Genomic DNA, 13698 nt, shown 5'->3' with positions numbered 1-13698 from the left:
TAATACAAAAGTTCTGGGTGCAGAAATAATACACGAGATTTTATTCCATTGACTTAGTGAAGTGGTGACATCTTCTAGCAGGCGTTCTACGACAACAGGCCTTGTCATGTACAATCTGAGCATTAGTCGCCATGTGAATTTCTTAATAGGAAAAGCAAGTCATTTAACACTCCAATGCCGCGCTGCTACACTCTACAAGCCAGGCTGTGTAGCTGGCGAGGCAGACATGCCGACTCCCTTGTATTAATGCTATGGTTTCTGACGTTCCATTTACACAAAGCTTTCTCATCTTGCATACAGAATTTAGAAGTATAGTGTTTTTTGTTATTGACTAAAACAAGACTACACATAGGATTGGGATTCGGGTGGTGCGATCCAAGGGGATCTGAGGGCTTCAGCAATGAAGAGGTTGGTTGTAGACCCTTGCAGTGACACAGGATGTCCACCTAAAGAAAAGAGGGACCCGGCAGAGCCCTTATAGTGTCGTAAATACAGCAATTACCTTTAAGATTTCCCCACGAAATCAAAAAGGAAATAACTTGCATCTGCTAAGTTTAGGGTTCCCCCCTAGGGCAGGAGTGTCGAACTCAATTTAATTGCGGGCTGCATCAGCATTATGGTTGATGCCTTCAGAGGGCCATTGTATCTGCAAGACAAGATGTCCAGAGCACCCCACACCCCTACATCAGATGTCAAGAGTCGCCCCACCATCAGCATTATGATTGCTTTCATAGGGCCGGTTGTATCCGTAAGACAAGATGTCAAGAGCACCCCACCCTCCCTTACATCAGCTGTCAAGAGCCCCAACCCCCCCCCCCACACACACACACACACACACCATCAGCATTAGGATTGCTTTCACCGGTTGTATCTGTAAGACAAGATGTCAAAAGCACCCCCCCCCCTTACATTAGATGTCAAGAGTCCCCCACCATCAGCATTGTGCTTGCCTTCAGAGGGCTGGTTGTACCTGTAAGACAAGATATCCAAAGCTCCCCAAGAGGCAAGTTTAGGGGTACATTTGGGTAATACCTTGACATACACTTTAAGGCACGTTCCCATTGTTTCCAGAGGGGAAGAGGCAAGTTTAGGGGTACATTTGGGTAATACCTTGACATACACTTTAAGGCACGTTCCCATTGTTTCCAGAGGGGAAGAGGCAAGTTTAGGGGTACATTTGGGTAATACCTTGACATACACTTGAAGGCAAGTTTTGAGCGTTTCCAGGGGGGAAGAGGCAAGTTTAGGGGTACCTTTGGTATTACCTGGACATACACTTTCAGGCAAGTTCACAGTGTTACCAGAGGGGAAGAGGCAAGTTTGGGGGTACATTTGGGTAATACCTGGACATACTCTTAAAGGCAAGTTCCCATTGTTTCCAGAGGGGAAATGGAAAGTTTAGGGGTGCATTTGGGTAATACCTTATCATACACTTTCAGGCAAGTTCTCAGTGTTACCAGAGGGAAAGAGGCAAGTTTAGGGGTAATTTTGGTATAACCTTGACATACACTTGAAGGCAAGTTCCAAGTGTTTCCAGAGGGGAAGAGGCAAGTTTAGGGGTACATTTCGGTATAACCTTGACATACACTTGAAGGCAAGTCCCCAGTTTTTCCAGAGCGTAAGAGGCAAGTTCAGGGGTACAGTTGGATAATACCTGGACATACACTTTCAGGCAAGTTCACAGTGTTACCAGAGGGAAAGAGGCAAGTTTAGGGGTAATTTTGGTATAACCTTGACATACACTTGAAGGCAAGTTCCAAGTGTTTCCAGAGGGGAAGAGGCAAGTTTAGGGGTACATTTCGGTATAACCTTGACATACACTTGAAGGCAAGTCCCCAGTTTTTCCAGAGCGTAAGAGGCAAGTTCAGGGGTACAGTTGGATAATACCTGGACATACACTTTCAGGCAAGTTCACAGTGTTACCAGAGGGAAAGAGGCAAGTTTAGGGGTAATTTTGGTATAACCTTGACATACACTTGAAGGCAAGTTCCAAGTGTTTCCAGAGGGGAAGAGGCAAGTTTAGGGGTACATTTCGGTATAACCTTGACATACACTTGAAGGCAAGTCCCCAGTTTTTCCAGAGCGTAAGAGGCAAGTTCAGGGGTACAGTTGGATAATACCTGGACATACACTTTCAGGCAAGTTCACAGTGTTACCAGAGGGGAAGAGGCAAGTTTGGGGGTACATTTGGGTAATACCTGGACATACTCTTAAAGGCAAGTTCCCATTGTTTCCAGAGGGGAAATGGAAAGTTTAGGGGTGCATTTGGGTAATACCTTATCATACACTTTCAGGCAAGTTCTCAGTGTTACCAGAGGGGGAAGAGACAAGTTTGGGGTTACATTTGGGCAATACCTGGACATACACTTGAATGCAAGTTCCCAGTGAATCCAGAGGGGAAGAAGCAAGTTTAGGAGTACAGTTGGGTAATATCTTTACATATAATTGAAGGCAAGTTTCCAGTGTTCCCAGAGGGAAAGAGGCAAGTTTAGGGGTAATTTTGGTATAACCTTGACATACACTTGAAGGCAAGTTCCAAGTGTTTCCAGAGGGGAAGAGGCAAGTTTAGGGGTACATTTCGGTATAACCTTGACATACACTTGAAGGCAAGTCCCCAGTTTTTCCAGAGCGTAAGAGGCAAGTTCAGGGGTACAGTTGGATAATACCTAGACATACACTTTCAGGCAAGTTCCCAGTGTAGCCAGAGGGGCAGAGGCAATTTTAGGGTGATACATTTGATTAATACCGGGACATATACTTGAAGGCAACTTCCCAGTGTTTCCAGAGGGGAAGAGGCAAGTTTAGGGGTACATTTGGGTAATACCTTGACATACACTTGAAGACAAGTTCCCATTGTTTCCAGAGGGGAAGAGGCAAGTTTGGGGGTACATTTGGGTAATACCTGGACATACCCTTTCAGGCAAGTTCCCTGTGTTTTCAGAGGGGAAGTGGCAAGTTTGAGGGTACATTTGGGTAATACCTGGACATACAGTTGAAGGCAAGCCCCAGTTTTTCCACAGAGTAAGAGGCAAATTTGGGGGTACAGTTGGGTAATAAATTGACATTCACTTTCAGGCAAGTTCCCAGTGTTAACAGAGAGGAAGAGGCAAGTTTGGGGGTTCATATGGGTAATACCTTGACATATACTTGAAGGCAAGTTTCCAGTGCTTTCAGAGGGGAAGAGGCAATTTTAGGGGCACATTTGGGTAATACCTGGACATCCACTTGAAGGAAAGTTCCCTGTATTTCCAGAGAGTAAGAGGAAAGTTTGGGGGTAGAGTTGGGTAATACCCTGACATACACTTTCAGGCAAGTTCCCAGTGTTACCAGAGGGCAAGAGGCAAGTTTGGGGGTATGTTTGGGTAATACTTGGACATACACTTTCAGGCAAGTTCCCAGTGTTTCCAGAGGGCAAGAGGCACGTTTAGGGGTACATTTTGGTAATACCTTGACATAAATTTGAAGGCAAGTTCCCAGTGTTTCCAGAGGGCAAGAGGCAAGTTTAAGAGTACATTTGGGTAATACCTGAACATCCACTTGAAGCCAGGTCCCCAATGCTTTCATGTGCAGGGGAGTCTATCTAAAACATACCATCCGGCCCGACAAACACATGGTCTTTCTAGGCTCTGATCATTGTGTAAGAAACAATCAAAGGCTTCCATGTATGGATATCTTGGAAGAAAGCGACGTATTTATTTACATTTCTCACCATGCGTTTGTACATCATATTATGGTCTTGTGTCTGAACAAACGCCGGCGCTCCGAAAATCATACAAAGTGGAGACAAAGGGAGGGGAGAAGGACGCCCCGTACACATGCTGGCTTCTGTAGCCTCCAATTATCTTTTAATTCAGCCGCTGTCTTCATTTGTTCCTTTCATCTCCTTGTTCTCTTTTAAAAAATAATGTATTTCTCGCGAACGCCGTCTCAGCCCCTGGGACCGCATCCAGCCTCGCATATTTAAACACGTGCCACCGCCAGATGCCATATGTCAAAAATAAAGTTGGTGGCGGCGGTTTAAAATTAGATTTGGATACTAAAAAGGTATCTTTCTTCCCCCCTCCCCCTCCCCTTTTTAATCAATATCTAACTTTGTGTAGCAACGAGCCCGACGTTCGTTCAAACGTTGACCCGGCGCATCTTTCCCGCCGATTTGACAATTCGTTTCTCCTAAATGCCACGCTCCTTACAGATGGCCTCCTAAAGTGATCGTTTCCAGGAGGAGGAAATAAGAGGCACCTTCACGCTTCTGGCTCGTGTCCTCTGCCGCGTCGGACGCGCGAGCTTCCCCGAGGAAAGCGATAAATAAAAGGTTTAATACGCGGCAGTACGTTACGCGGAAATTAACTGTTCCTTACGGAGTAGAGAACGGCCCGCTGAGGTCAGGGGTCGGGAGGAGCCCATTAGCATATAAAAAGGGCTGCGTTCTGGAAAGGAAAAGGGACGCCAACCCCCCGAAAATTTACTGCATAGTCTATAGTCATAATTTAGGTACGACATACATAGAAATTAGATCAATTTTGCTGGAACAGCTAATGCTAAAAGATGCATATAAACCCATAACGGGGACTTGGTTTTATGACCACCGGAATGTGACTGCATTTGGAAAAAATAAATGTAAAAAAATCACTGTACAATTGCTGAGATAGAGAATGACTTGTACATAAGGAACCCGCGTGTGTTCCTGAGCCCAATGCTTGGGTCCAACATGCCTGGAGCATGAAAGGTTCTAAATTCGGGGTCTACAGACTATGGACCACACGCCACATCTGGCCCGATCCAGGATTTTATCGGACTTGGGTCATTGACTCAGCGCCACAGACTGAGGATTCAGGTCAGCAGAGGCTGCCTATGGTATCTGCTTCAACCTGATATAAGGAGGACCCTGATGTAAGATGGCACTCTGATGTAAAGGGGGACCCCGACGTAATGGGGGGGGGGGCTGTGATGAAGGACCCAGATGTAAGGTGGGCTCTGATGGAGACCCTGATGTAAGAAGCAACTCTCATGGGGACCATGATGTAAGCATAGACTCTGATGGGGACCATGTTGTAAGGGGGGAACTCTGATGGGGACCTTGAAGTAAGGGGGGGGGGACTGCAATGTAAGAGGGGACACTGATAGAGACCTTGACCTAAGATGCGACTTGAATGACAACCCAGATTTAAGGGGGGACTCTGATAGGGGATCCAGATGTAAGGGGAACCCTGATTGTTAAGGGGGGACCCTGATGGGGACTCCAATGTAAGAGGGGACTCTGATCTTTTACTAATGTAAGATGGGACTTGATGTATGGGGGGGGGGGGGGGACTCTAATGAGGATCCTGATGTAAAGGGAGAACCCAGATGTAAGGGGGGACTCTGAAGGGGACCCTGATGTAAGGGGGGCTCTGATGGGGACACAGATATAGGGGGGGGTTCTGATGGGGATCCAGATGTAAGGGGGGGCTCTGATGGGGACCCAAATGTAAGGGGGGCTCTGATGTGGACCCTGATGTAAGGAGGGCTCTGATGAGGACCCTGATGTAAGGGGGGGCTCTGATGGGGACCCTGATGTAAGGGGGGCTCTGATGGGGACCCTGATGTAAGGGGGGCTCTGATGGGGACCCTGATGTAAGGGGGGCTCTGATGGGGACCCTGATGTAAGGGCGGGGCTCTGATGAGGACCCTGATGTAAGGGCGGGGCTCTGATGAGGACCCTGATGTAAGGGCGGGGCTCTGATGAGGACCCTGATGTAAGGGTGGGGCTCTGATGAGGACCCTGATGTAAGGGCGGGGCTCTGATGAGGACCCTGATGTAAGGGGGCTCTGATGGGGACCCCGATGTAAGGGGGGCTCTGATGAGGACCCTGATGTAAGGGGGGGCTCTGATTAGGACCTTGATGTAAGGGGGGGCTCTGATGAGGACCTTGATGTAAGGGGGGGCTCTGATGGGGACCCTGATGTAAGGGGGGCGCTGATGGGGACTCAGGTATAAGGGGGGCTCTGAAGGGGACCCTGATTTAAGGGGGGCTCTGATGGGGACCCTGATATAAGGGGGGCTCTGATGGGGACCCTGATACAAGGAGGGCTCTGATGGGGACCCCGATGTAAGGCGGCTCTGATGGGGACCCTGAAGTAAGTGGGGGATCAGATGGGGACCCTGATATAAGGGGGCTCTGATGGCGACCCTGATATAAGGGGGGGCTCTGATGGGGACCATGATATAAGGGGGGCTCTGATGGGGACCCTGATGTAAGGGGGGGCTCTGATGGGGACCCTGATGTAAGGGGGCTCTGATGAGGACCCTGATGTAAGGGGGGGCTCTGATGGGGACCCTAATGTAAGGGGGCTCTGATGGGGACCCTGATGTAAGGGGGGCTCTGATGAGGACCCTGATGTAAGGGCGGGGCTCTGATGAGGACCCTGATGTAAGGGCGGGGCTCTGATGAGGACCCTGATGTAAGGGCGGGGCTCTGATGAGGACCCTGATGTAAGGGGGCTCTGATGGGGACCCCGATATAAGGGGGGCTCTGATGAGGACCCTGATGTAAGGGGGCTCTGATGAGGACCCTGATGTAAGGGGGGGCTCTGATGAGGACCTTGATGTAAGGGGGGGCTCTGATGAGGACCCTGATGTAAGGGGGGGCTCTGATGAGGACCTTGATGTAAGGGGGGGCTCTGATGAGGACCCTGATGTAAGGGGGGGCTCTGATGAGGACCTTGATGTAAGGGGGGGCTCTGATGAGGACCCTGATGTAAGGGGGGCTCTGATGGGGACTCAGGTATAAGGGGGGCTCTGATGGGGACCCTGATACAAGGAGGGCTCTGATGGGGACCCTGATGTAAGGGGGCTCTGATGGGGACCCTGATGTAAGGGGGCTCTGATGGGGACCCTGATGTAAGGGGGCTCTGATGGGGACCCTGATGTAAGGGGGCTCTGATGGGGACCCTGATGTAAGGGGGCTCTGATGGGGACCCTGATGTAAGGGGGCTCTGAAGGGGACCCTGATATAAGGGGGGCTCTGATGGGGACCCTGATACAAGGAGGGCTCTGATGGGGACCCTGATGTAGGGGGGGGGCTCTGATGGGGACCCTGATGTAGGGGGGCTCTGGTGGGGACCCTGATGTAAGGGGGGCTCTGATGGGGACCCTGATGTAAGGGGGCTCTGATGGGGACCCTGATGTAAGGGGGCTCTGATGGGGACCCTGATGTAAGGGGGCTCTGATGAGGACCCTGATGTAAGGGGGCTCTGATGGGGACCCTGATACAAGGAGGGCTCTGAAGGGGACCCTGATGTAGGGGGGGCACTGATGGGGACCCTGATGTAAGGGGGCTCTGATGGGGACCCTGATGTAAGGGGGCTCTGATGGGGACCCTGATGTAAGGGGGCTCTGATGAGGACCCTGATGTAAGGGGGCTCTGATGGGGACCCTGATACAAGGAGGGCTCTGAAGGGGACCCTGATGTAGGGGGGGCACTGATGGGGACCCTGATGTAAGGGGGGGCTTTCTAAAGAAAACCAACTGAAAGATTTTGCACAGCGTTTGTTTTGGTGCACCAGGGAAGTGGTTTAGTGGATTTAAATGTAAAATTGAGTTTTAACTACCCCTCTGTTCAAGTCACTGGCGGAACTACCAGGGTCGTAAAGATCACACATGTCTCTGGGCCTGGGTGTTCTGCCATAGTGGGGGGCCTGCTGCAGGACTATATGGTTCTGTTCACACTCCAGCAACCCCAAAGTCCTTTGACTTGCTTGTGATTTCCATATACATATTGTACATCTGCTGCTCTAGGTAAGCCGGCAGTAGCAGACTGCTGCTACAATATAGACCGGGGTGCTAGCCCAGTCTGTTGCTGTAGCAATCCAAAATTTCAATCTTGGGAGTGGGAGGTGTGCAGGCTCCTGAGATTGCAAGTTTGGATTGCTTGCGATACCCTTGGGACTAACTTGCCGCTTGCTTGCTGCTTTTGGGATTTCACATTGCAGTCTATGGCACTCAAATTGCACCAAAGTCACAGAAAAAGCAGCGCAGGAGTCCTTAGTTTGTTGCTGAGACTTGAGTCGCATTAAGATGGCACCTGTTGAAATGAAGGGCCCCGGGCTTGGCAGGAAGGGCCCTGGACCCAGAGGAATGGGCCTCAGAGCCTAGAGGAGAGAGCCCAGGGGAGCGATGGAAAGGCCTTGGTGGTCAGGGGAAAGGGCCCTGGAACCAAAAGGAAAGAGTCACAGAACCAGAGCAAAGCGCCTCAAAACCTAGAAGAAAGGGCCCTGGGGAGCGCTGGAAAGGCCTTGGTGGTCAGGGGAAAGGGCCCCAGACTCGGATGATAGGGCCTTGGAGCCAGAGGAATGGGCCCCAGAACCTAGAGGAGAGGGCCCTGGGGAGAACTGGAAAGGCCTTGGTGGTCAGGGGAAAGGGCCCTGGAACCAAAAGGAAAGAGTCGCAGAACCAGAGGAAAGGGCCCCAGAACCTAGAAGAAAGGTCCCTGGGGAGCGCTGGAAAGGCCTTGGTGGTCAGGGGAAAGGGCCCCAGACTCGGATGATAGGGCCTTGGAGCCAGAGGAATGGGCCCCAGAACCTAGAAGAGAGGGCCCAGGGGAGCGATGGAAAGGCCTTGGTGGTCAGGGGAAAGGGCCCTGGAACCAAAAGGAAAGAGTCACAGAACCAGAGGAAAGGGCCCCAGAACCTAGAAGAAAGGGCCCTGGGGAGCGCTGGAAAGGCCTTGGTGGTCAGGGGAAATGGCCCTGGAACCAAAAGGAAAGAGTCACAGAACCAGAGGAAAGGGCCCCAGAACCTAGAAGAAAGGGCCCTGGGGAGCGCTGGAAAGGCCTTGGTGGTCAGGGGAAAGTGCCCCGGGCTCGGATGATAAGGCATTGGAGCCAGAAGAAAGAGTCGCCGAACGGCCCAGGGACTGATGGTAAGGCCCCAGTGGTCAGGAAGGCCCTTCATGGTTTCTTGCACCAGAGCCCTGAAGGTTCTAGTCACTCCTCTGGTTCAAGCCAACTTGACCCAAAAAGCAGTTACTTCTGATCTCTTTCAGGTAAAACATTCCAAATGATACTCGGCACATTGGACAGCACCAGGATCCAGTCTACAGTAGAATAAATGTGGCCTTCAACACAGAGTTTAAATGATTACGGGGCCCATTTAGTGTTCCGATAAGTTGTAAATTGTTATTGTGTATCTTGTGTTACAGTGAAGAATACGTGTGTGTCTCTAGAGGATCCATTATTCCGGCTTTTGTATTTACAACCAGGACGTGTCACCCTTCTACAGAAGTCGAGCTGTCCAGCTATTGTTGAATATAAATCTCCTGCAAACAGGAATAGTATTTGCTTAGCAAACAGTAGCTCGGTGTTGTATTGTTTCCACGGGTATTTGTTTCCCTGCCCTTCCTATGTTGCTTAAATATGCAAAGTTTTGTGCAGAGCAGATGGTGGAGGGCTATGGAGGAAGCGGCCAGTATTTCTGGATCTTGGACCGCCTGTGCTCACCTTGTCACTGACCGCGCATCCGTGGCACGGAAACTCCGGCTGACTTAACTAGAGCAGACCCAACTGGTTTTCAACAGGCAGAATAATTGCGTGGATTCCTGACATTCTTCAGCTCTCACTTGATATAGAATAATGATTAACACGGTGTGGGAGAGCAGAGCGTGGCAGTTGGACATGCAGCTGGTAGGGAAAGTCGTCCTGTCTGCAGCCGCCTTATTCCTTTTGGGTCTGGCCTATAGATTCTATAAGTTCCGAGCCCCGGAGAGATGTGAGCCATCGGACCAACATGGTCCCGATCTCAGAAGTGCCGAGGGCGATGTCAGCCCCCGGGGAGAGCTCGCAGGTGATGAAAGCAGTAATCTGAGATTCAGACGTGTAAACAGTAACCTGCAGAACGGCTTAGTCACAGATCCTGCAAGAAAACCCTTTGCTGATTCTTTGCTCAGTACACACGAAGTTCATATCGCGGCTCAGGAGGGATTTGAAACTGCTGATGTTATCAATAAAGACCAAAATGATTACGGCGGAGAAGCTACGGAAGAGTTGCGCAACAATTCCGATCCCCTGCAAAGCCGTGGTCATCATGGAGATGACACCACCGACCAGGAGGACGAGTGCGATGGGATGGAAACTGTCAACAAAACCCAGAGCGAGCAATGCAGAGAGGATCCAGAAGGTAGAGAAATGCTGGAGAAGCCGGAGCTGGTGAAAGGACCCTCAGAACCGGTCCCCAAGAACATTACGGTGCTTAGCTCCATTGACTTATCCTTAAGTCACCAAAATGAAAGAAAGCAGGAACTGCACAGGTTCTCTTCCACGTCTGAGGTCCAAATGCAGGAGGGCCTCACCACTGAAGATGGCAATGCACTCCAGACTCTGCTACCGGGAGGCCTTCGAGGGAAAATTTACAACTATCACGTTGAGTCTACATCCCATTCGGTCACAGCAATAAACACTTTGGGCATTGCGGATGACTCTCCGCAGTCCCCACTCTCTAGGGACGACTCTCCGCAGTCCCCACTCTCTAGGGATGACTCTCCGCAGTCCCCACTCTCTAGGGATGACTCTCCGCAGTCCCCACTCTCTAGGGATGACTCTCCGCAGTCCCCACTCTCTAGGGATGACTCTCCGCAGTCCCCAATCTCTAGGGACGACTCTCCGCAGTCCCCACTCTCTATTATAACATCACATATGCCAGCATCGGAGGAAGAAAAGGAAACACATAGAGATCTCAAAGACCTTGTGGAGGCCACAGAAGAGGAAACCAATGGTGAGGACTCAAATGAAGAATTGCACAGGTTCTCTTCCACGTCTGAGGACCAAATGCAGGAGGGCCCCATCGCTGAAGATGGCAACGCTCTACAGACTTTGGTACCGGGGGGCTATAAAGGGAAAATTCATAACCATCACATTGAGTCTGCATCACAATCGGTCACAGCACTGAACACTTTGGACACTGGGGATGACTCTCCTCAGTCCCCACTGTCTAGGGATGACTCTCCGTGGACCCCACTCTCTAGGTATGACTCTCCACGAACCCCACTTTCTAGGGATGACTCTTCACGAACCCCACTCTCTAGGTATGACTCTTCACGAACCCCACTTTCTAGGGATGACTCTTCACAAACCCCACTCTCTAGGGATGACTCTCCACGAACCCCACTCTCTAGGGATGACTTTTCACGAACCCCACTCTCTAGGGATGACTTTTCACGAATCCCACTCTCTAGGGATGACTCTCCACGAACCCCACTCTCTAGGGATGACTCTCCACAAACCTCACTCTCTAGGGATGACTCTCCACGAACCCCACTCTCTAGGGATGACTCTCTGCGAACCCCACTCCTTATTATAACATCAGCAGAAGAAAAGGAGACACATATGGATCTGAAAGACCTTTTAGAGACCACAGAAGAAGAAACCAAAGGCGATGATATGAATCAAGTAACCGCATTACTAAAACAGCACAGTAACACGGGAGTTGAGGGTACAGATATCGACGGAGACCCTCAGCAGATCACATCTCAGTCAGTTACTGAGGTACGTGCTCCACAGTCAGAACTCACTTATATAAAAAACGATCTACCCACACTGAAGGAAAATGAATCAGCTCAGACGAGTGTGGAAAACGCAGCAGGTGATTTCAACAATAAGACACCAGATCAAGCAAATCAATTCCAAGAACAAGACTTCTCCAATGACAATAATGAAGAGCAACAAGCAGAAAGTCAGGTAACCAGCTCCGGCGACTCTGCTGCTGCCAATTTACCAACTTCATTTTCCAACACAGTAGACCAGAACATTGGTGCAGCTCTATGTATACAGACAGGCCCTGGTACCTACAAAGTTTCTTTGACCCCAGAGTCTGTATCAGATATACACATTGATTTGGGGAACTGCTATGAGGTCCTCTGCTTGGCCAAGAAACACAACCTTGAAACCCTTAAAACAGCTGCCTACAACGTAATGAGCAACGACTACCTACAAGTGCTGCAGAATTCCTCAATCTATGGAAGGCTTAACGTCACTGAGAGAGATCTAATTCTGGAAGGCAGAATGAAGGGTAGACAGTATGTGGTTGTCGCCGACATTGATACTCAAGCCACCTCTGCAGCCCAAAACAAGAGCAGTCTAAGTTATTATGATACCGACAAGGATGTGTGGCATTCTTTATCTCAAATCCCAATCGAAGCCGTCAGCAGAGGCAGCTCAATGGCAACGATGTTTAATTATCTTTTTATTGTCCTTGGATGTGATGGTCTCGGAAGGGAAATGAAGCCATCAAGGCGCGTCCTGTGCTACAACCCTCTAACGCACATGTGGAAGGAAATCAGCACTCTGAATGAAGGTAGGCCTCACTGCAAACTTGTGGCGCTCAATGGTTTCCTGTACGCCATCGGGGGCGAGTGCCTTCACACAGTCGAAAGGTACGACCCACGTCAAAACCGGTGGTCCTACGTGGCCCCTCTTCCAAATGATACCTTTGCTGTCGCCCACATGGCAACTGCCTGCGACGATGAGATTTTTGTGACTGGTGGAACCTTTCGTTATATGCTGCTAAGGTATCGTGAACGTGAAAAAGTCTGGAAGAACAGTCTCATCAGCGGCAGCAAAGACCGAACCACAGAGATGGTGGCCGCCAAAAGTTTTCTGTATCGGTTTGATTTGAACCGCAACATGGGCATCAGCGTCCACCGCTGTAACATCAGAGCCAGGATTTGGTATGAATGTGCCACGTACCCAATGCCTTACCCAGCACCCTTCCAGTGCGTGGTTATAGACAACAACATCTATTGCCTCAGCAGGAACTTTCACTTGCGCTTCCTAGCAGAAGACGTGTCGCCCAGATTCGTGGATACAAATCTTCAGACTGTGCCGTCACCAAAAGGCTTTCTCTTCCCCTCGTCCTTGTTCTGCCAGTGAAGGGTACGCGCTGAGCAAGTTCAGATGGTCACGGACAGAACCTGTTTTTTATCATTTTGTGTTTAGTGGAATCCAAGATGCGGCAAACAAGTCAATCGAAGCTAATCAACAGTCTGAACCTAACATAGGCTAATTCCACGTACGGAACATAAAACCCAGAGAATGTAAATTATTCACAGTCTTTAATGGTAGTTCTCCTGACAAATGCACAGTTATAAACGGCAGGATTGAACCGGCTCGGCGTACTGCGCTAAAGTTATTTTTTTATTTTTTTTGGTGGAAACTTTTTCCGAAAAATGTACATCCTATATCCATGAAGGACCTATAAATCCAGTAGCCTAGCAGGTAAACACAACATTTCAAAAGTAATTTCTTTGCATTACTCTACTATCTAAAATATATGATTGTTGAATGGGGGACTTCTTCATATGTTTTGTTGGGAGGAGGGGTGGGGGGGGAATGTATATTGCCCACAATGCAGCTTAAATTTGGATCAAAATTACCTAATAGTAAAGTTTAAAGATTTGTAAGATTAGAGTCTAAAGATTTGTAAATACTGAGCTGTCCCAAATCTTAGCACATATGACTCTTATTGTATATACTTTGTATATAGACAGAGAGAGGGGTGAGAGAGAAGAGAGAGAGGGGGAGAGAGAGAGAGAGAGAGAGGGGGGAGGGGGAGAGAGAGAAGAGAGAGAGGGGGGAGGGAGAGAGAGAGAAGAGAGAGAGGGGGGAGGGAGAGAGAGAGAGAGAGAGAGGGGGAGGGAGAGAGAGAGGGGGGGGGGAGGGGGAGAGAGAG

At 49.8% G+C, this 13698-nt stretch overlaps 1 protein-coding gene across 1 annotated transcript; it reads left to right on the top strand.

Annotated features, from left to right (window-relative positions):
• Positions 1-9362: 9362 nt before the first annotated feature.
• KLHDC7A (kelch domain containing 7A) lies at positions 9363-13551 on the top strand. Its single transcript, XM_077456352.1, has one exon. The coding sequence runs from the start codon at positions 9609-9611 to the stop codon at positions 12897-12899; it is 3291 nt and encodes a 1096-aa protein (XP_077312478.1). The 5' UTR covers positions 9363-9608; the 3' UTR covers positions 12900-13551.
• Positions 13552-13698: the final 147 nt, after the last annotated feature.

The sequence above is a fragment of the Lithobates pipiens genome, unplaced genomic scaffold, assembly GCF_037356315.1.
Source record: "Lithobates pipiens isolate NorthernLeopardFrog02 unplaced genomic scaffold, aLitPip1_a1.2 Scaffold_27, whole genome shotgun sequence".
In the NCBI taxonomy this organism is placed as follows: Eukaryota; Metazoa; Chordata; class Amphibia; order Anura; family Ranidae; genus Lithobates; species Lithobates pipiens.
This window is presented reverse-complemented; position numbering and strand designations above follow the sequence as displayed.